Source organism: Misgurnus anguillicaudatus, chromosome 18 (assembly GCF_027580225.2).
Source record: "Misgurnus anguillicaudatus chromosome 18, ASM2758022v2, whole genome shotgun sequence".
NCBI classification, from domain to species: Eukaryota; Metazoa; Chordata; class Actinopteri; order Cypriniformes; family Cobitidae; genus Misgurnus; species Misgurnus anguillicaudatus.
The window spans coordinates 20757442-20781268 of record NC_073354.2 but is presented as its reverse complement, the minus strand read 5'-3'; the positions used below and the strand labels follow the sequence as shown (position 1 = coordinate 20781268).

General features: G+C 42.2%; 1 protein-coding gene across 1 annotated transcript in view; it reads left to right on the top strand.

The window, feature by feature from the left end:
* Positions 1-256: 256 nt before the first annotated feature.
* prima1 (proline rich membrane anchor 1) overlaps positions 257-23827 on the top strand; it is a 61658-nt gene continuing 38087 nt past the window's right edge. The window contains exons 1-3 of the mRNA XM_055186428.2: positions 257-490; positions 939-1074; positions 2237-2387. Of these exons, the coding sequence (XP_055042403.1) occupies positions 982-1074; positions 2237-2387 (244 nt within the window). The 5' untranslated portion in view covers positions 257-490; positions 939-981. The remainder of the gene's footprint in view (positions 491-938; positions 1075-2236; positions 2388-23827) is intronic.

The window sequence follows — 23827 nt, the reverse complement described above, 5'->3', positions numbered from 1 at the left end:
TTCAAAACTTGAATTACTTTACTACATTTAGTGACAATAAAAGCTTTATGCGCAGTTTCATCAATTAATTTAGCCTCTTGATTGTTTCCAGGCTATACTCTTGGTGATGCTAATAAACAGAAAGATCTTTTAGGCACAATGCAAGCTTAAATTCTGCCACCTAAACAAAAAGCTAAATGGCAAAACTACCCCCACCACACCATCCCCTGCTCTCTCTCTCGTTCTCTATCACGCTCTACTGTGTCTACTCTGCAGAGTGCATCCAACTCGCGCTGAATGCACGCTCAGTGTCTGATGCTGTGTGACCTATCCGATCGTAACCCTAAGGGTCCTTGTTGACTACAATATTCTTGCTATCTCTTTTCGTCATATCGGATCGTGACATTTCGACAGCAATGTAAATTGAGGGCACGTTAATAGTGCGTTATCTCTGCGCGCGTCTCTGACCGGAAGACTTCGCGTCAGGTGCTGCTGTTGAAGTAATGAAAAGGTGAATCCTCAGTTTTGGGACCTTCTTGCTCATTGGCATACGAACGAGCAGCGTTTCTTTTCTATGGCGTTTATTAATTGTTCCACTAACTTATGTGCCGTATGACAGACATCATGTCGCTTGGCAAGAAATGAATCCTGATTCAGCGCGTGACACCCACAGAATCGCTCGTCGTCAGCCCGCGCGCGCGGGAGAACTTTGCTTCGCAAGTCTTGTATGGATACGGAACGCGCCGCACCGCCGCGCGCTGGATCGACAACTTTCCTCGTAAACAACGTTAGCGTCCTTCCCATGTCGTTTCAAATTCTTCTTGTCATCGATTATCGTCGCTCTAAGTGGACGAGAATGTTTCAGAGACTATATCTGCTCAAACTCGTGGAAAATATCATTGGTAAGCGCCGAGGAGCGAATTAAACTGCTGATAATAAATGACTTTTATGCTCTTCAGACTCGCGTCCTCGCCAGGTGGACTGTGAAGAGCCAGAAGAGGAATGTTTATCCGAAATTTGTTGCCGCTCAGTTTGGGTTTTTGGTCGTTTTTGTTAAGTCGCTGCTTTTTTTCAATATTTCTTCCATTTTTGCAGGTAAGTTCACATGGTTGACGGTTATTTACAGTCAGGTGCGTTAACTGTGGCAGCAGTGAAAGTGCACGTGCGATATTGCTCACCTTATGTTCCTGTGTTGATATCCTATTGAGCGACTATCCTGAACATCTGAAATATATGTCGAGATGTTTACTTACATAACTAACTTATTTATGTGTGTACTTCGTAACTATTAGATTTCATGTTAATTTAAGAATGGACAACTACAGTTGGCTACTTGTCATACTGGGCACTGGGATATTAAGACACTAACCTAATCTGAAAACCAGTTAGGTTGTTTTAATATTTAGTGAATTAAATATGTCACTAAATACAAGTATCATATATTTTTTTAAAACCAGTATAGTGTGATTAACCCTCCCTTGTGATCCTGTTAAACTACCTCAGAATATGACATTGTAAAAGAAGTTTTAAAGGAAAATATCTGTACGATAAAATGTATCATTACTGTTATTCACTTAGTAGTATTGACTTAAATTTATTGACACATCCTTGACACAAGTGTACCATGAGTGCGTAAATCCTAGATCAATGGGACATGAATTTACAACAATAAATACACATGGACATTGATACAACATTCACAGAATTTACACAGTGATATAAGATGCAAAAAAAGACCTTCTTGTAGAACCACAGTTAAATTATTAAGTTATTGAACCGGAGACATGGCTAATGGTTCCTTACCACTGTCCCTTGTTGCCATAAAGCTCACAAGACTGGGAGAAGTGTTTCCTAGATGCCCTTTTAGGAGGAGGCAGTGTCAGGGTTCACCCATCGGTACTCCCACTTCTCTGGGGATCTGAGGTTCTGCGGTGTGGGTGGGTGATCTCTTTAAGAGACCTCAGCCTCCACACACCCTTCATTCTCCACTTTAGTGGGAGGGAGCGCCCGTTTGCCAGTGTGATGAGCACTTGTGTTTGTTATATTTTTCCTCATTCTCTATTCTCATCATTGTAAAATGTAAGGGCTATTCCTACAAATCATCTCCATCATTAACATCTTACTATAGCGATTTTTCTGCACTATACTTGTCAATAGAATTTATTAAAATTTTTGTAGTTCATGCTGGACTGAGTTCGAAAACGACAGCTGAAAGTGACAAGAAACAGTAACCTAAGTGCCCACCTTTTCACCCTAGTTTGCTAAAGGAGAGCTGCAGAAGTCATGTTCCCGAACCACAGTGTTGCCGTTGGAAGGGAGTTGCCAGTTGCCATGCCAGTGTAAGCCCTACCCACCATTACCACCTCCACCCCCTCCTCCGCCACCCCCAAGGCTCCTGGCTCCAACTGGTAAGTATCACTTTGCCCACATTTACATTTAGGCATTTAGTAGCACTTTTATACAAATTGACTTACGAGGCATTTGAAGTAAATTTTATCAGTATGTGTGAAACCCTGTGACCGAATCCATGACCTTCTGCTGCTAAGGTAATGCTCTGCCAGCTGAGCCACAGGAACAGCCCCATATGTCATGTAATGCCCACATAACATTGCAGTCCAAATAGAGATCGGTTGTTTAAAAACGTAATAGGAGTTGTGACCTCAGGCAATGTTTAAAATCAAAGAAAACAGGTTGTGGTCTTCAAAAAAATCTTGAAATAAAATGATACATTTTTCTGTATCACAAATCAAAAGGCTGGATTTTTCCTAACAAGGTTGTTTCATCTCTTTTCTCTGTTGTCAGAATTTGCTGTGAGTTTTATTTCCAAAATGATTGAATTGGCTCTGGCTGCAAGCTTTCCCGGAAACACTGTTGTCGCAAACTAAATTTCATCAGATTTTGTTGCTGTTTTGTTGTATCTTATAAGCTATATAGATTGTCCTTTCTCTGAAACGGTTTTCATTTCTCGAAACCTCTTATTTTGAGTAATGAACGTGGCCATAAAGTATGGTACTGTTTACAATTGACACAAAGCTCAATCCGGTCTATTACAGGAGGTGGAAATCTTAGATTTGTCATCAGGGGTCCCTGTCAGACACTAGGGAAACCAGATCAATGAGGCTCTTCACCATTGAAAGGGCTGTGAAATCAATCTGTTTTTCTACAATTTTAGCCTTCTACTTTAAGTCTGAGCAATGTACTCTTACAGAACAGCAAGATTTTGTGAAAGGTGTTCAAATCAATTTAAGACAAATACTCTGCGCTTCACTTCTGGTGCTGTAGCTTCCTAATGCATACGTGTTTGTTACATCCATAGATATTGATCAGACAAAACCAATCAGTACCATGGCTATTGATTAGACTCTGTTTTTAGTCTGTGACTGACATGAAACGTTTGAGTAGTAGCATAGCTATTAACAGCTGTGTAAGTTCTGAGGATTTAACTTTAAAATGGGGTTTCGATAAGTCGCCAATTGAAGGCGTGCGACAGGCTTTGCCTTTAGGGACAAAATGGCTTTAACATTAGCTTATTAAAATTATTCATGAGGAAGTTGTGGTTAATAAGGATTCCCGTCTCCTACACCTGTCCTTACTGAAGGAGTGATAAAACGTGCTAGAAGGGGGAGGAATGAGTTGTTTAAAAATTGCATTAAAACTAATAGAAGGATTAAAAATGTTCTCCTTTGGTCAAGTAACCACAGAAGATGCAGAAATATTTCGTGTCACTTTTAAAGCTGCATCTCCACTAAACAGATGCTTGAAGCAACAGTGGACCTCTGGTCATTTTGAATGAAACACTAAAAAAGACTTGGCAGACTGATGCAAATCAAGCTATTAAGATATTAAGAGTGTCATTTGTCACACTTTGTTCATCCAGCTTAGACTAGAAGACCAGTTTTTGACCACAGTGGATAACCATTTGGATTTTTTTTCTATTGATAACAAAAACGTTTTAGAACCGACACGCAGTACTGATTAAATCTTAAATTACACCAAAGTGTTTTTTATCGCAAGATTAGCCTGAATGTATTTTTAGCAGAATTGCTGAGGATGTAGATGAGGGGAAGTAGATTAGATGGAATTGCTCCTGGGCTCTTCAAAAAAAGAGCACACTCTTTTAAGCCCAAAAAAGGATATGTGTGGTAGTCAGCAAAACACATGGCTAACTCTTCTAACTTTACAGAGGCGTTCAGAAAATACTTGGCTTGCCTTTTTGACAAATTACAGCGACCTGAAATCCCCATGCACCCTCATCACTGGGGTTTCCCATAAGCTGCAAAGAATTTAATATTATTTTTACAGTGCTGACGTGTGTGTTACTCAATATGTGTATGCAGTGACAATTTAAGTACTACAAGAGTATTTTTAGATGAATAAAGTGTATTTAGATGATTTTGGTCATTCATGATTTAGTAAAGAAGTCCTATTATGCCCTTTTACAAAGTCTTTGGGCCCTATTTTAACAATCTAAGCGCATTGTCATTTATTTACTTACCAGGCTGCAGGTGAAGGAGCTCTTTACGCCTTCTAACGTCTCATAATTGGTCCTCATTTATCTCCAAGAGACTCAATAATAATCTTTTACATTTGAATACCTTACTTTTTTTATATTTAAAAGCTTTTTTGTGCTGCTGCGCATCCATGTGTGCGACAACCCGCGTTGTTGTCCTGTTTATAGGCACAGATTTCTAACGCTCTCTTTAAATAACAAAAACAATATTGCGCCATTGACTTTACACTTTAGACCAGGTTTTAGTTGGCCAATAGCGTAGTCTATTTTAGTTGCCTCAAAATAGCAACACGCCAAAAATATGCCTAAACACACCTCGTTTTCAGACCAGAACGCTCATGGGTGCAAAAATGGACACAAATGTATTTGTTATTTAAACCACGTGGCACTAAACGTGAAAATGATCATTACGCCGGGTTGAAAGTAGCAAATGACGCTTGCGTTGCGCATTGCGCTGCATTGTGCCGGGTGTATGATAGAGCCCTTTAATTATTTTATGGGGTGAACTAAATAGGTTTTTATTTTGTAATCATCATATGCATTTCAGATTAAATTAACCATTAAAAATAAGGTTTATATAGGCCTACCCTACATACACAATATTTGTGTATTACACAAATTAGCTTTCACTGCCAATGATAGTGTCTTCACAGGGATTTTTAGGGCATAGGTTGTTTGGTACAGAATAAAATAAACCGTTTATATAGAAAGGGTGTAGCCAGATCTTTATCGAAGTGAGCTTGCAACCACAAACTACATCAACATTCGTCCGTCTTAGTAAGGCTGAACAAAGTGGGTTTGAAATAGTGTCTATTCGCCATTTGGTATAAAACACTACTAAACAGCTCAACCAGGCCTTGCCCGCTCTACAGCAAAAGTGTGTTGTCATCCCATGAGTTGCTCATTGTAGTTTTGGAAAGTGTTTTTTGTTACAGAGAATGCTTTGCAAACTTATTGCAAGTGTAACTGCAAGCCTTTTTAGTCCTCGAACAGCAGCACTTCAAAGTAAATAAAGATAAAAATGTAAAGAAAGCACAACAGGACCCCTTTCTCAGATATACAAACCATGTATACATAAACAGTGTTGGGGGTGACACATTACAAGTAACGTGCATTATGTATTAATATTACTTTTCTAAAGTAAGGCATTACTTTTTAAATGTACACATTAATATTTTAGTTACTTTTTAAAAAAAGGAATTAAAATTCCTTTTTCAGTTTAATTAATTTGATTTAAAAAAAATGATGTACTGAAATTAAACTAAATGTAGTCAGATTATGCACTCTATGCGTACACGCCTGTTTGGAAACAGTTTGAGTCAGAAACTGAGATGGCAGGCCAGAGCTCGACATTTTTGTGATGAAATATGCAATTTCTGAATGCAGAACTTTTCAGTAATAAAAAACACCTGCAAGGCCTGAAAGAGATCAAGCCCCAGCCAAAAAAAGTAACACAAAAGTAACTAAAAGTAACGTAAGCATTACCTTCCGTGAAAAGTAACTAAGTAACGCAATTACTTTTTTGGGAGTAACTTAATATTGTAATGCATTACTTTTAAAAGTAACTTTCCCCAACACAATCATAACAAATAAATGATTGCTTTGTCAAATCTAATGTTATACATTGAAATCTAGGTAGCTGTTTTTAGGTCAATAAAAACTATTGCAAATGATGGCATTTCCATTAAATGAGGTTATGCAACTAAAACATAAATTTGTTCTGTTGCGATAATGTCTCGCCCGTGCTGCTGGCCAGTTAAGTGGAACGTCTGCATTTTGGCGGCCATCTTACCACAGGCAGCTCGCTCACTCGTAGCATTTAGTTTAATGCTGGAGGTACTTTTAAATGACCATAACTTGCTATTTTTCTACCGATTTTCAAACAGTTTGGTTTGTTATAAATGTCAAAGATGTACCTATGAAACTGCATACTTATACTAAAAAATAAAAAATAAATTCATGAAACATGTTAAAGCATCCAGAATGATAGCCACAATAATACCGTTTGTAAAAAAAAAAAACAATTTGAAAATTAGTAGAAAATTGAGCAAGTTATGCAAGTCATCATGTGACACTTACGTCTGTGACTGTAAATGCAATATTTCTTTTTCTAATTGCATTAAAACCACCCCACCTGTGTTTTAAAAAAAATTGCGATATATGGGAGTTTTTGAGAATTTGATTTGTGCATTTTCAAATCAAAGGGTAATGGAAAGGCATGTTTGCCCAAACACAACTATAACAAACTGTGCTTTGAAATGGCAAGTACTTCCCTCCACTTGTCAGCCGTTCTCCCTCGGGTCCTGTCGACTCGACTCCCCCTCCTGACAATCAAAGTAAGGGAGGAAAAAGCAAAGCTAATGTTTTCCTGTCTAAAGGAGTGTTCTGTCTTGCAAGTGTATTGGCCTGTTTCTGCTAATCCAAAACTTGTCAACATTAATTAAGCGTTTCATCATCTTAGGAAGTAATTAAGTCTTGCCAAATCATAAACACATTGTACCACAAATAAAGCTAAACAAATTTGCCTCTCCATGTCTTCCCATAGGCAATCAGCAACACAACATCAGACGATGCAAATAAATTTTCGGAGATACCAGGCAATGTTTTCGGTTGGATGCTGTTATCATAGTAGCTGTGACTGATTTCCCCTCTTATCACAGAGTTAAATTATTCAAATATGCAAGTAGGATAACTTGCCATAGGGAAAATTGCTGTGTCAGAAGTGTAGAATTGTCTTGTACTGTTTGAAGGCAGTTAATGGTGCTGCTTCTGTGATTATTACATCATTTATAATAATGTACATGATCAAGAATCTTACCGGTAACAATCGGCACAAAAGTAATTTAAATGTTATTGGTCATACAATGCTGATGTTGTCACTTTATGCACAACAAGCTAATAAAATACTTTGTTTTGTAGTAGATCACATTTTGTGTATAATATTTGCAGAGTAAGCGTGTATGTTAAGTGTTGTCTAAGATATTGAACAAGTCCTGATAATCCTTAATTTATAATAGTTATTTTTGTTTTGACTAATATTAGGGGTGGCACGGTTCACAAAACCCTCGGTTCGGTTTGTATCACGGTTTTATGGTCACGGTTCTCGGTTCAGTACGGTTCTTGTTATTTTTTCTTTTAATTTTAACACTCCAGAAATGTATTATCTTATTAATATATTAATTATCCATAATTTAGGATACAGTATTAAAACAGTTATGTCATGTAATCATGCACTTTAAGTACATTATTGGGACCATCCCTGAGGAAAGCCAGACGGCGGTCTCCTGTGGCTGTTCAAACACATTCAACCTGTAGACTGCAGTTCTATCTATTGTTTTATTTCCGCTGTCATCATAGGTAACATGAAATAAAAAATGTTTCCACACACCAAACTTATACGACGCTGGCGCATCCTCCAACTCCGGGCAGACTTCCTTTTCTCTCCCACTTCCCATTTCTACACGTAACATAACCTGCAGTACTCCAAACCAGTCACCTCTTCTTTCGCGCGAAAGGGAAACACGCTATCTGAGGTAACATACAGGGCATGAGGCTACATTGCGCATGCCATTAACCATTGAACCGTGCGATGCACACGCGCTCCGAACCGAGACAAGCGAACTGAACGGTTCAGATTTTTTTCATGAACCGTGCCACCCCTAACCAATATACTTGCATATGACACACTGTATGACCACATATATTTTAGTATAACAGAATGACAGCGGCATGCAAAGTGATTTACGTCTTCAAGGATTTACTTTACTGCAGAGACTTATCAGGTATCAATAATGAGGTGTTAAGATGATTGATCATAAACCCACAACCTGTTCTGATATCTGTTCATAGATCAGAAGTAAAGAAAATTAAATGTTAATTTCCCTTATACAGTGACAAACATAAGTTTGGGAGCTTGTGGACTGCATAACTTATGCACTAAATGACATGGAAGAGTCCCAATCATGTGCATTACAAGTTCACGTGCTAGAAGGAGTACATGCCACGACCCACGCACAATCAGGTCCGAGCAAGAGTCCAAGATGCGTGCATTAATGTCGCGTTCCAGGCAACCTGTAACCAGCAAATCACGACTTCAAAAGTCACGACTCTGAGCTGGGAGTACATCGATCTAGTACGAGTTCACGGGTGGGAAGTCACGGGTTTGACTGCCATTCCAGTGCACTTTCACGGGTAGAAGGTTGGAAAAACACGTGTTACAGGTTGCCTGGAACGCGTACTCCCAATTCAGAGTCGTAAGTCTGGAACGCAGCATTAGTCCAGGTGCATGCGAGGAGGTATCCGCGCGTTACAAGCTCTCGTGCAAAGTAAAGCCCCAAACCCTCTCATGCGCCTCCGCTGGCTCCGTCCAGCTCACCTTCGTCTCCGCTGGCTCGTCCTTCTAACTCCATCAACTCCACCATGGCCCATCATCCCACCAGGCTCCCTCTTCCCTCCATGCCCCACCTTGGTCAGTCATTGACAATCCTCTGGGCTCCACTCCTCCAGTTTTGCCTTGTCACCCCGCCTCTATGGCTCTGTCAGGCTCCTCCTTCCCTCCAGCTCCACCTTCATCCTTGGTCACTCTGGCTCCGCCAAGGTCCTCCAGACCCCCCCCCCTGCCGGGAGGGAACCTACATTATAACGTATTCCTTGTCACCTGCCCTCACTCACCGGACTGCACTACCCATAATCCTTTGCACCTAGTCATCCACCATCTTTGACTACCGTCTTTACCCGTTCACAATTACCTGGACTCTATATATACTTAGAATTGTCTGTATTCATTGTCGGTTCTCATTAATGTGTGTATATATATATATATATATATATATATATATATATATATATATATATATATATAAATATATATATATATCGTAACAACGGTACTCCTAGTTAGTACATCAATTTTTTTGCAAACCATAAAACTGTATGCTTTTTTTACTAAAAATTTTCCTTTATATATCTTTAACTAACCTTACTGATATACACATCCATTAAGTTAAAAAAATGTTCTCATTATGTCAACTATAATAATGTTTTATTATATAAATTATATAGACTAAAGTCTTTAATTAAATAGTTTTAAATATTTTCATTAAGCGCTTTGACCACTGCTGGACCTCAATACGCCAAATAAGCCATGCATAAATAATGTGGCACTCCTTCATAGACACATTTGAGTCATAAAATATGTAAAGGGGGTCGAATTTCACTATTGTAATATTTTGTTCCGTCTTTACTCTGACCACGCAAATTCTCGCAACCATTCTGTACAGCGCTCAACTCAAGACAGCCATACCAATGCTTTAAAACTGCAGGATGAATTAACTTTTCCCTGTTGTCCGTGTGCTGTCCATCTTATCTGCTAATGTTAAATTGATTGGTCCCCCATGATCCAGTTTGTCTTATTGAGAGGACATTAGTAATTGAGGAGCATTAGCAGATTGAGAGTTATTGCCTGAAAGCCAAGCGGTGGATCTATGCACATAAATATACACTAAGGCTGACAGCTGAAATACTTTAAGTTTAAGACCCTCAAATAGTCTGAGTGTGGAGGAGAGACCATAAAGTTATTTTTGAATGTACTGCTTATTAATGCTATCCAGTTTCAGTTAATTACATACTGTATCATCACAATTGTCATCACAATAGCTTAAACTTTAGTTTGAGAATATAATAAGTCATTACTTGGTGTTTTATCAAAATTGTATGTTCCCTAAAGCCAATCAAGTAATTTAAATCCCACTTTAGCCAAAAAAGTTTCAATTAGCAAATTAACACAGTAAATACAATTAGTGGCTGCTTATCATTGTCATACAGTTTAGGCGCAGATGTTTCAAAGGGGTTCCAAACAAATTGCCACCTACTGTGTGGCTCTACACTGTAAAAAAAAATGCAACATGAAGTTAAAAAACTTGGTTCAGTCTACTAGTTTACTATTATTAGTTTTGCCCTGTAATCATTTGACATAACTTAAAACAAGTAGACATTGTTTAACTCTGTTTAGCTCTTTGACGAGATTGGTGTTAGGAGACGAGAGTAACTTGGCTATAATGCACCTTAACGCTACCCACCAATAAATGAAGAAGAAGAAACTCTGAATGTGCCTTGGCTGATAGGAAGCTATTAATTATGATTTATCAAGTTTTAAATATGAATATAGGAAAAAATTGTGTCATCAATCAAAGATATTAATGCAAAGTAAGAGAAATAGACTGATAATTAATCATTGGATTGTCACATCCCTAAACACTATTAGGGTGGATTGTTTTTAAATGACATCAAAATTAATAACGTAGGAAATCTGTTTTTTATATACGAATTGATTCAATTTAAGTAGTCATTACTTTAGGTAGGTGATTAATAACTATGAGTTAATAATTATAAAATTATGTATTTAATTTAGTGACAGGATTATTTTGAGACTTGTACTTGATGCTGCTACTAGCCTGTTTGAGAAGTTTCCTCTCTCAGGCTCTGCCTATTGATTTAATTAGCTTTTTATGTTGGATAGAATGCCAGCAGGCAGATCTTGAACCCATCAATGGTATTTACCCAGAAAGTTGGCAAAAGGTCTAAATCTATAATGAAAAAGCACCAGGGAGCTCAGCAGGAAAATGGCCTTCATTTACAGTATTCAGAAAAGGTCAATAAATGAATAGAGTTGTTGGATAAACGATTTGCTATTAAAGACGTTTCTACATTGCATTACACATCTCAGTGGACTCCACAGCCCAAAACAAAGAATTTGCTGTGTAAGTGACAAATGCATAGAAGTGTTTTATGTAAATATCTCTTTCCTGGCCTAGAGTAATTGTATCTTAAAAACAAGCATGCAGGAAATGTAATTAGACCTTTACTATACCCAAATTGGGGGTTAAAGTCCTTTTAGGATACTGTAGTCTTAAGGTGCATGGACAATTGATCACAAAAACTATCATTGCTTTGCTGCTTATACTGTACCTATTTTTTAATAACTAATTCACTCTTTTTTTATATATACATTTTGACAGTGAATGAATATGATAATCATTATTGAAATCTGCTGTGTTATGAGTTTAGTATATATACACTCACCGGCCACTTTATTAGGTACACCTTACTAGTACCGGGTTGGACCCCCTTTTGCCTTCAGAACTGCCTTAATCCTTTGTGGCACAGATTCAACAAGGTACTTGAAACATTCTTCAGAGATTTTGGTCCATATTGACATGATAACATCTCGCAGTTGCTGCAGATTTGTCGGCTGCACATCCAGGGCACGAAACTCCCGTTCCACCACATCCCAAAGATGCTCCATTGGGTTGAGATCTGGTGAATGTGGAGGCCATTATCCTGCTGGAAGTAGCAATGGGTACGCTGTGGTCATAAAGTAATGAAAATGGTCAGAAACAATACACGATGCTCAAGTGTGCCAAGAAAATATCCCCTACACCATTACACCACCACCACCAGCCTGAACCATTGATACAAGGCAAGATTAATCCATGCTTTCATGTTGTTGACGCCAAATTCTGACTCTACTATCTGAATGTCGCAGCAGAAATCAAGACTCATCAGACCAGGCAACGTTTTTCCAACTTCTATTGTCCAATTTTGGTGATCCTGTGTAAATTGAAGCCTTAGTTTCCTGTTCTTAGCTGTCAGGAGTGGCACCCGGTGTGTTCTTCTGCTGCAGTAGCCCATCCGCCTCAAGGTTCAACGTGTTGTGCGTTCAGAGATGCTCTTCTGTATATCTCGGTTGTAACGAGTGGTTATTTGAGTTACTGTTGCCTTTCTATCAGCTTGAACCAGGCTGGCCATTCTTCTCTGACATTTGGCATCAACAAGGCATTTGTGTCCACAGAACTGCCACTCACTGGATATTTTCTCTTTTTAGGACCATTCTCTGTAAATCCTTGATATGGTTGTGCGTGAAAATCACAGTAAATCAGCAGATTCTGAAATACTCAGACCAGCCCGTCTGGCACCAACAACCATGCCACTTTCAAAGTCACTTAAATCACTTTCTTCCCCATTCTGAAGCTCGGCTTGAACTTTAGCAGATCGTCTTGACCATGTCTACATGCCTAAATGCATTCAGTTGCTGCCATGTGATTGGCTGATTAGAAATTTGCATTAACGCGCAGTTGGACAGGTGTACCTAATAAAGTGGCCGGTAAGTGTGTATACACACACACTCACCTAAAGGATTATTAGCAACACCTGTTCAGTTTCTCATTAATGCAATTATCTAATCAACCAATCACATTGGCAGTTGCTTCAATGCATTTAGGGGTGTGGTCCTGGTCAAGACAATCTCATGAACTCCAAACTGAATGTCAGAATGGGAAAGAAATGTGATTTAAGCAATTTTGAGCGTGGCATGGTTGTTGGTGCCAGACGGGCTAGTCTGAGTATTTCACAATCTGCTCAGTTACTGGGATTTTCATGCACAACCATTTCTAGGTTTTACAAAGAATGGTGTGAAAAGGGAAAGCATCCAGTATGCGGCAGTCCTGAGGGCGAAAATGCCTTGTTAAGCCACTCGTTACAACTGAGGTATGCAGCAAAGCATTTATGAAGCCACAACACGCACAACCTTACAGCGGATGGGCTACAACAGCAGAAGACCCCACCGGGTACCACTCATCTCCACTACAAATAGGAAAAAGAGGCTACAATTTGCATTAGCTCACCAAAATTGGACAGTTGTAGACTGGAAAAATGTTGCCTGGTTTGATGAGTCTCGATTTCTGTTGAGAAATTCAGATGGTAGAGTCAGAATTTGGTGTAAACAGAATGAGAACATGAATCCATCATGCCTTGTTACCACTGTGCAGGCTGGTGGTGGTGGTGTAATGGTGTGGGGGATGTTTTTTTGGCACACTTTAGGCCCCTTAGTGCCAATTGGGCATCGTTTAAAGGCCACAGCCTACCTGAGCATTGTTTCTGACCATGTCCATTCCTTTATGACCACCATGTACCCATCCTCTGATGGCTACTTCCAGCAGGATAATGCACCATGTCGCAAAGCTCGAAAAATTTCAAATTGGTTTCTTGAATATGAAAATGAGTTCACTGTACTAAAATGCCCACAGAGTCACCAGATCTCAACCCAATAGAGCATCGTTGGGATGTGATGTAACGGGAGCTTCGTCCCCTGGATGTGCATCCCACAAATCTCCATCAACTGCAAGATGCTATCCTATCAATATGGGCCAACATTTCTAAAGAATGCTTTCAGCTCCTTGTTAAATCAATGCCATGTAGAATTAAGGCAGTTCTGAAGGCAAAAGGGGGTTAACCACAGTATTAGTATGGTGTTCCTAATAATCCTTTAGGTGTGTGTGCGTGTTTATGTCTACGTATGTGTATATATATATATATATATATATATATATATATATATATATATGTATGTGTGTATTTTTTATGAACACAAGACCTGTGATGTCATATTCTAGCTCTTGTTTTAATCTTACTCTTGCATGTTTAGCTCCTTAAAGCTGTCAAATGTCAGGAGTTATGGTGGAATGTCAGGAGTCTGCAGGGTCTGACTCTGCACTTGTCCCATTTGCTGAACGGGCAGGACGTGCTCCCAGGTCTTGGCCCTGCACCAGCATCCTATCTTTAATTAAAGAGGGCTTTAAGATGTGTGCCAGAGACTTTTCAGAATCGCCTTCATCGATCAACGTCTCACAGAGCTTTCCACACCCCCACAGCTTTTGAATCATCTTTTTCATTTTACCCACTCATCATCATTGGATGATGGAGTGGTGTTTTTCCTGTTGAGTATGACTAACTAGGTAGGCTGGGGGATGCAGCAAAGCCTGCAGGCTATGCACTGACCTTTGCTCGGATGCACTTTGTCATGAGTGTGGATGAGCCACCCACAGGGATGGAGGCCTGCGATTGCTCCCCTCCCTTCTCCTGCAGACTTTCCCGTTCTGGAGAGAAGCAGAACTCCGGCCTGCCCTATACTATCAGATTTAAAGGTACAAATGCTGTCACTGGGTGCTTACCTTTTCAAAAAGTACACCTTTGTAAGTAAAGAGTGCCTCAACGGTTCATATTTACATATATGTTATAATATGATGCAGCTCTATACATGGTAACAATACTGCCATCAGAATATTTGTGAAATCAATGCAGCGACACACGCTTTCTTGCTCAACTGATATTAGTGGTTTCTATGAAATCAGCAGATGGTATCGCAACTAAAGGGTGGAGGATGAAAAAAAATGATGAGCCCGTGCTTCTAACCGAGCGGTAAGAGTTAGTCTGCCGTTGGCAATTCTCATAAAGTCCTTGACTTTGCTCCTTGTGTGGCAATGAATCTACCAAAAATATGCAGTACTCCTCTCACAAATCATTGTATGGAATCATTGTATGTTTTTATCTGGCAGTCCTATCAGTCCTCTTGTTTTAAAATCAGTTTTGCTTAGGCAATCCAGAGCCTTGTAACTCCATTAAACAGGAGAGCAGGTACAAAAATAACTTAATCTAATAGACCTGTTTCTCTCTCTGCCATCATGAGACAGACCCTCTGATATCTATGCTTCTCCTTTATCATATACTGGAAACATCACTACTAGTAGAATTACATGATGCTAATGTTCAATAGTTATGTATAATGTTTTTCGGTTCGAGTGAAATAATGACTTGAATTCACCAAATTGCCAGAAATTGAATTACTGTAAGGTTATGTAAAACAGACAACATTTTTTAGACTGAACTGCCAGGAAAAATTCTTTGTGATTTGTATTCTTACCGTAATTGAAATTTACTTGTTGCATGATATAAGTTTTTCGTTAAAGATATGTAGATATTGTATGAATGCAATATATGTATTAATGAGCGGGGAACAAGCTAACGCGGGGTTACTTGTAACGCAGCTACTTTACATATTTATACAGGGCCAAGCAATCTGTGCTTTTGGTAGTTTTCTCTTACTGTCAGAAGATGATCTCCAATGAATCTTAAGATGGTTAATGATATTTATTATCACCTAACCCAACCAAACTTAAAGGCGCCATGAAACAGAAGTATCAATTGCCAAATTTTCCCCGTGGTGATGTGTATCCGAGTAAAACCGGCCTTTGAAATGAAATAAGGCAGGGCTGGATTTGAATTTGTCCATCGAGATCTGATTGGATCATTTGAAGTTGGGTCATGTTGCTAATTGCTAATCGCAGCGATATTCTCCCGGACCCCGCCCGCCTGCCATACATTATGACCGTAAGTAAAGAGATCGTTTTTAGGAGGGGAGGAGATTTGCATTTTTGATTAAAGATTATGAGGGCACATGAATTTTTTTAAATTAATGAAGCTCACAGATAAATAATTTGTAAAAAATACCACAATATTGTTTGGGAGGAGATTTGCATTTTTGATTAAAGATTATGAGGGCACATTAATTTTTTTAAATTAATGAAGCTCACAGATTAATAATTTGTAAAAAATACCACAATATTACAAAACAAATTACAGTTTTTATTTTACTTTCATTGCAACTTTAATCATCACAGAAAGGTGCAAAACCCAGTGACCCAGTACAGGTCATGCGATGATCACAGTGACATCACACCATTCTCATACTGTGAGATTCTCACATTGGAGTAATATGCAAGCTCATTTTTAATAAAAATGTTGAGTTCATGGTATGAATGCACAATAAGTGTGCCTTTTATATACCGTACCATATAAAATGTCAAGACATGACATCAAGATGGAAAACCGCTGCTGCCAGTCGTTTGACCATTTTTTAAAGATTTTTTTTACAGTGTATGAATACACAAGGGTCCAATTACTGAGTTTATTCAAGCTAGATTCTCTATGCCACTGGAGATCATCTCTTTTGGGTAGCCATCGTTTCGTTGTAGTCACGCAGCGTGTGTTGGGCCGTTTGAGACTAAGGAATCTTCAGAGGACGGGCCTCGTCTCCCAGGCAGCAGCTTTGGAGACGGTTACACTCATTACTGAACATTAGTCATTTCACTCTTTGCTCCTAGTTGTCAGACTAGGTGCATATGCAGAAGTCAACCTAAATCAACACAAATGCATTGAGATCCTTACACGCACGGACACATTTTAGGCATAGTAATGAGATAAGATCACAGTTGGGAAATATTCTTGTAGTAGTGTCGTAATATGTTAACATTAATATTCTGCATATGTGTGTTCAAACCAAGCTGGGATATGTTCTTAAAATTCAAAAAGGTCACAGAAGTCATCTCCACATTATTCTAGACCTATGAACTTGAGACTTTCTGTCTTCTTTACAATTTGCTGTGTTTCATTCTATAATATATCATGACCTTTCTTTTGATTTCTGGGTGTGGTGTAGTTCATCAGTAAAGACTCCGGTGTCTGTAATCAATACAAGAACTGCATCTTGCTCTGTTGGGTTATTTCCGCAGATATCTGTTTGTATTTATTCAGTCTGTTGTGAATGGTGTGGCTGAGGGGCATCGATCAGAGTGATTAACAGCACCATGATGCCCATATGAAGTTGCTGATGCATTGGTCTTGACCTTAAGGGAGAATTATTTAGTGATTTATCTTCGAGAGCTTTTTGCTAATGCATCACTTCTCTGTAATTAATAGGATGGTTGAGAGTATAGTGAGAATAACAGAGCAATACGTGTAGCGTTGCTGGTGTGTAACAGTGTGTGCCGTGTTTTTTACTACACAAAGCACTCATAAAGACGTGTTGGTAAATGAACTTCAAGAATTATGGAAAAGTTGAGGTTTGTATCTCAAATTTGTAAGCTACCTGGCAATTTTTTGCACAGGGTAGTGGAGTTATCAGTATATTAACAGTTTGGTGGGTGAAGCCACTTTACATAATATTAGTCTTTGCTGTAGTATGTAGTGTCCATAACACACACTGTTTCTGCGTATCTGATGTAATTTGGACTACCTATAGAGTAGTATTATATCATTCATATCTCTGATCAGATTAATAAAAGACAGATTAGCTGATTTACTAATTCTTTTCGATAACGTACAAAAAAAATTGGCAGGAGGAGTTACAAACTGCGGGAGGAGCGAGTCATGAGTCAACATTTTATACAACACTGACTGGATAACTTGATTTACATGTTCGTGCCGTTTATATAATATGCACCGCTCTAAACAGGTGGTCTCGGAGCGGCTGTCACCGAACTCTGGGGCAACCCACCTGTGGTGTGAACACTGCTGGACCTCGGGCCGAACCAAATACAGGAAGTTCTCCACATGTTTGAGCCACTGGGCTTCCGACGTGAGCCGGGTGTTATATTGTGGGTTAACAACAAACAAGCCAATCCTGGTCCGTTGCAGAGATTCGCTGTCTCCTTTACGTTTGAGCTGATGATTTTATAAAAGCATAGCTGTCCTCCACACACAAATAGTGACATTACGGGCTTTTTAGCAAACGGCTCCGTGAGAAAGGCTTTAATAGAACAGCTACGCAATTTCGCGTTAAAGCAAAGAAACTTCGCAAAGACATGCATCGTTTATCTCCACATCTTGATAGCTGCGCTCTCCCTGTCAGGCTGGTTGTCGTGGAAACGTGGGGGTGGTCATGAGACGGTAAGAGCTGTCAGAGACCAATGACAGCGCTGTCCGGTGTCACGTGGTGTACGGTGGGGCATTTCGAGTACAGTAAATAAAATAATATGTGAACACGGACCGCATTAACTGAAAAATGATACAATGTATTTTGGTGCGCTCCGAGGCTGCACCACGGTGCGCACCAACATATGTGAAAACACTCTGGGCCCTATCTTGCACCCAGCGCAATTGACTTTGTCAGTGACGCATGTATCATTCGTATTTTGCACCGGAGCACAGCGGGTTTTTCCCTCCACAGACGCACGTCGGCAAACTAGGGAAGGAACCATAGACCGTAAAAAAAAATATGGACGTAGTGTCCGTGACGTCAACCATTGGTTTGTGAAGATCGCTTTTGAAGCTTAAAGTAGGCGTTGCCTGCCATCGCCATCTTGCCGCGCGTCCCCGCGAATTACTCGCGGAAAACCGAAAATGGGTAAAGAGGCGGGACATGGGTGAAGCTGAGGTGAAACCACGCCCGCCTAGCGCAAGTCTAGTGACAGCAGTGGCTGTTCAACCGACACTTAAGCGGCCACGCCCTTAATTATGCAGAAGTTTAAGGCTTAATATAATCTAAACGGGTGAGTTACAAAAAAATTCACCCCCCTCACAGTTGTCATGAAGGGCAAAATTAGCTATATATGTCAGGGTTACAGAGGGAGACTGAGACAGGATCCAATTGCAGAAAAAATAATAATTTATTAAAGGCAGTCAATGTCCACAAGGCTGAGCTTGGGTGAATAATGAAGAGAGTAAATCAAAGAGAGAGAAAGATCCGCTGTGCGTAGACAGGGTGAGATTATCCGCTGTGCGTAGACAGGGTGAGATTATCCGCTGTGCGTAGACAGGGTGAGAGTTTCAATGAGCGAAGGCCAGCTGAGAAATCCACTGCTTGTAGACAGGGTGACAGATCCACTGAGCGATGTCAGGGTGAGTAATCCACTGCGCGATGACAGGGTGAATAATTTAACTTCCACGGAGAATTTAACCGGGCATGCCGGACCGCGGCTACAGACCCTGCGTGGGTACGCTGGACAGCGCCTCTGGCAGCACAACAGCCGAAGCTGCAGCGGAGAGTGAGATGCCAACCACTCAGAGAAAGCAGAGCAGTGGGTAACCTGGCAGATGGCGACAGCAGAGAACTCAGGTAAAATACGGAAAATAACTAAAGAAATAAACAGGAGCTATGATTAATAACTAGACTTGGAAGAGAAAATAAAATAACAAAATGAACAGATAACTAGAGTTATATGATACTGGGTACTAGACCGACTAGACAAGACAGGACAGGACAGGAGATTTGGCAAGGCACATACAATGACGAACTCGCAGAGAACAAAGGGCTAAGGGCACTAATATAACAACCAAACGAGGGGTAAATAATTAACAGGTGTGGTGACGCAGGTGTAGGAAATCACGCTGATGAAGAACCCAAATGACAGACGCGCATGAGCAGAGCTGTAAAACATAAACACAGACAATGAAAACACAGAAACAAAGCAACCAATCAAACTGACGTCCTAACAGAATCCCCCCTCCCAAAACCGCCACCGGGCGGTCCCAGAAGGGGCTCACCTTGTCGCCGACGGAGATCGTTGATCAACTCAGGGTCCAAAATGTCCCGGGCCGGTACCCAACACCTCTCCTCCGGACCGTAGCCCTCCCAGTCCACGAGATATTGAAAACCTCTGCCCCGCCGACGTGAATCTAATAACCGCTTAACTGAATAAGCAGGAGAACCGTCCACTAGATGAGGGGTGGGAGGGGTGGGAGCAGAGGGGACAGGATTAATACGGGAAAAAAAAACAGGTTTGATCTTGGAAACATGAAAAACCGGGTGAATCCGACCGAATGCTAAAGGCAATCTGAGCTTGACCGCAACCGGACTAATGACCTTAACTATACTGTATGGACCAAGGAAGCGAGGAGCCAGTTTACGTGAAGGCTCTCGGAGAGGCAGATCCTTGGAAGAGAGCCATACTTTCTGCCCACAAATATAGCGAGGGGCGGGTCGCCGGTGCCGGTCGGCCGCGACTTGGGTTCGTCTGGAAGTCTGAATTAAAGCGTTTCTGGCCCTATTCCAGATGCGTTTGCAGCGTTGGACGAAGGCCAGAGCAGACGGAACCGCCGCATTGGATTCCTGCGTGGGAAACAAAGGAGGCTGAAAACCCATCGAGGCTTCGAAAGGGGACATATTAGTGGATGATACAGGCAGGGAATTATGTGCATATTCTACCCACGGAAGCTGTTGGCACCAAGAGTTCGGACATTGAGACGTCAGACAGCGGAGCGTACGACCAAGATCCTGATTAGCCCGTTCACATTGCCCATTGGTCTGAGGGTGATAACCTGAAGACAGGCTGGCAGTGGCACCGATCTGGTTACAGAATTCTTGCCAAAATCGAGAGATAAATTGGGGACCCCTGTCGGATACCACGTCTGTGGGTAAACCATGGAGACGGAAGACGTGTTCCACTAATATCTGAGACATCGCTTTGGCAGAGGGAAGCTTAGGTAGGGGAATAAAATGAACCGCTTTGGAGAAACGATCCACCACCGTGAGGATGACGGTGTTACCCTTAGAAGCTGGTAAGCCGGTGACAAAATCAATGGCTATGTGTGACCAAGGACGGGTGGGTATGGGGAGAGATTTAAGCAGACCAATGGGAGGCTGATGAGACGCTTTATTACGAGCGCATACATGACAGGCTAAAACGAACTGTCTGACGTCGGAGCCCATAGCGGGCCACCAAAAACGTTGACGGACGGTAGCCAACGTTCTCCGAACTCCCGGATGGCCGAAAAACTTGGACTCGTGACCCCACCGGATGACCTCAGAGCGAAGCGCTGCCGGAACCCAAAGCCGACCCGCCGGGCACCCCTCTGGCACTTCACTCTCTCGTCCGGCCTCCCTCACTCGCTGCTCGATGCCCCAACAGAGGGAACCCACCACCCGCCCCTCAGGGAGGATGGTTTCGTCCCTCTCGACGTCAGGATTACCAAACAAGCGAGAGAGGGCATCAGGCTTTGTATTCTTTGAACCTGGCCGGTACGAGAGAGTAAAGTTAAAACGGTCAAAGAAGAGTGCCCAACGAGCCTGCCGCGATGTCACCCTCTTGGCTGAACGGACATATTCCAAATTTTTGTGGTCCGTCCAAACCAAGAAGGGCTCCGAGGTCCCCTCTAACCAGTGACGCCACTCACCCAAAGCCAATCGAACCGCCAGCAGCTCCCGGTTACCAATGTCGTAGTTTCGTTCAGCAGGGCTCAACCGGTGAGAAAAGAAAGCGCACGGATGCACCTTTCCGTCTTTCGCAGACCGCTGAGAAAGCACGGCGCCTACCCCGACATCAGAAGCATCTACCTCCACAATAAACTGAGCCTCCGGATCTGGAATAGAAAGAACAGGAGCAGAGATAAACCGGAACTTTAAATTATCAAAAACCTCCTGAGCGTCATTATTCCAACGGAAACATTCTTTAGTGGAAGTGAGAGCAGTGAGAGGTTTAGCAAGTTCCTAATGAATCGCCGATAAAAATTGGCAAAACCCAGAAACCGTTGCAACTCTTTACGAGTGCCGGGGACTGGCCACTCGGCTACCGCCTTAATCTTAGAAGGGTCTGGACGGATCTCGCCCGCGGCAATAACGAAACCAAGGAACGAAACCGAATCCCTATGAAACTCGCACTTCTCCGCCTTAACAAAGAGCTGATTTTCAAGAAGACGCCTGAGAACTCTGCGAACGTGCTGAGTGTGTACCTGCATGGACGGAGAAAAGATGAGAATATCATCAATGTACACAAACACGAATTTATTGATCATGTCTCTCAGCACGTCATTGACCAGAGTCTGGAAGACAGACGGAGCGTTACAAAGACCGAACGGTAAAACGGAATATTCAAAGTGTCCGGAAGGTGTATTAAAAGCTGTCTTCCACTCATCTCCCTCCCTAATGCGCACCAGATGGTAAGCATTGCGCAGATCTAATTTGGTGAAGACGCGCGCTCCCTGCAATAATTCAAAGGCCGACGACATTAAAGGCAGGGGATACCTATTCTTAATGGTAATGTCATTGAGACCTCTGTAATCAATGCATGGACGTAGGGAGCCGTCCTTCTTTTTAAAAAAAAAGAAACCTGCCCCCGCAGGGGAAGTGGAGGGACGGATGAGACCGGCACGAAGGGAATCATTAATATAACGGTCCATCGCCTCTCTCTCGGGACCGGACAAAGAAAAAAGTCTACCTTTAGGCGGAGAAGTGCCTGGGAGGAGATCGATAGCGCAATCATACGGCCGGTGGGGAGGAAGGGAGGTGGCCCGGGCTTTATTGAACACCTGATGAAGATCTCCATACTCCGCCGGGACCCCGGTCAGATCGGCTGCAGAAACCTGAGAGACAGAGGAAACAGAACCAGAAGAAGCAGCACCAAGACAAGACACATGACATGACGATGACCAAGATAAAATAACACTATTACGCCAATCCACGTGAGGATTGTGCTGTGCCAACCAGGCATGACCCAAAATGATGGGCGAAAGAGAAGAGCCTAGAAGGTACAGCACAATCTCCTCACGGTGGTTGCCGGAAACAAAAAGACTAACCGGGGGTGTACAGTGAGTGACCTGCGCTGTCTGCTGCCCTTTGAGAGTCCAAACCACGAGAGGAGTCTTGAGGGGAACAACGGGAATGCCCAACGAGCGAGCCAGCTCCTCGTCCAGGAAATTACCCTCGGCACCGGAGTCGAGAAGAGCCGAGGTGGGATGATCCATGCCCCCGAAGGACAGAATAACAGGCAGATGAGAGCTAGACACACGGGAGATTTCTTCAGTAGCCACGCCCACCAGGACTCCCGGTCTCACCGGCGGGCTGGATCTTTTAACGGACACCCTTTAGCGAAATGTCCCGGCTTGCCACAATAGAGGCACAGAGAATTTAGTAGACGTCGCTCTCTCTCCTTCTGAGAGAGACGCATGCGACCGAGCTGCATGGGTTCAGCCTCAGTGAGCGAAGACAACGAGGTGGGCGTGGTAGAACTGGCCGACTCATTCTGAAGAACCCGGTGACGCAGCGTGCGGCGGTGCTGGCGAAGAAGCATCCGAGCCTCAACCTTGAGCGCGAGCTCGATGATCTCGTCGAGAGAACGAGGCAAATCGTGGGTAGCGATTTCATCCTGGATTTCATCATTGAGGCCGTCTACAAACTGAGCACGTAGAGCTGAGTCATTCCAACCGCACGCTGTGGCCAGAGTCTTGAATCTTATGGAGTAATCCGTGACTGAGTGTCTGTCCTGAACCAGACGCACTAAACGGGCGGCTGCAGCGTCACCCTGAACCGACCGGTCAAACAACTTTTCCATCTCACGCCGAAAGGCATCAAAAGACTGACAGCAGGGTGCGCGGGCATCCCAGACCGCAGTGCCCCACTCACGCGCTCGCAGGGTGAGCAGGGTAATACAGAAAGCTACCCGGGTCTGTTCTGTAGCATATCGTCGAGGCTGAAGTGCAAACACTAAAGAACACTGGGAAAGGAATGCCCGGCAGGAGTTGGGATCGCCGTCATACGGCGGAGGGCTGGTGGCATGGGGTTCCGCTTCCAGAGGCTGGCGGGGTTGACTGACCTCTCGACGTACCTGGTCGAGCTGAGCGCTAAGCTCAGTGAAGCGAGACGAAAGATCCTCGACTTCACGGGACGCAGAGGTAATCTGTGCCGTGTGCTGACCCAACCAGGCTCCCTGCTGGGCGATGGCAGTACGCACT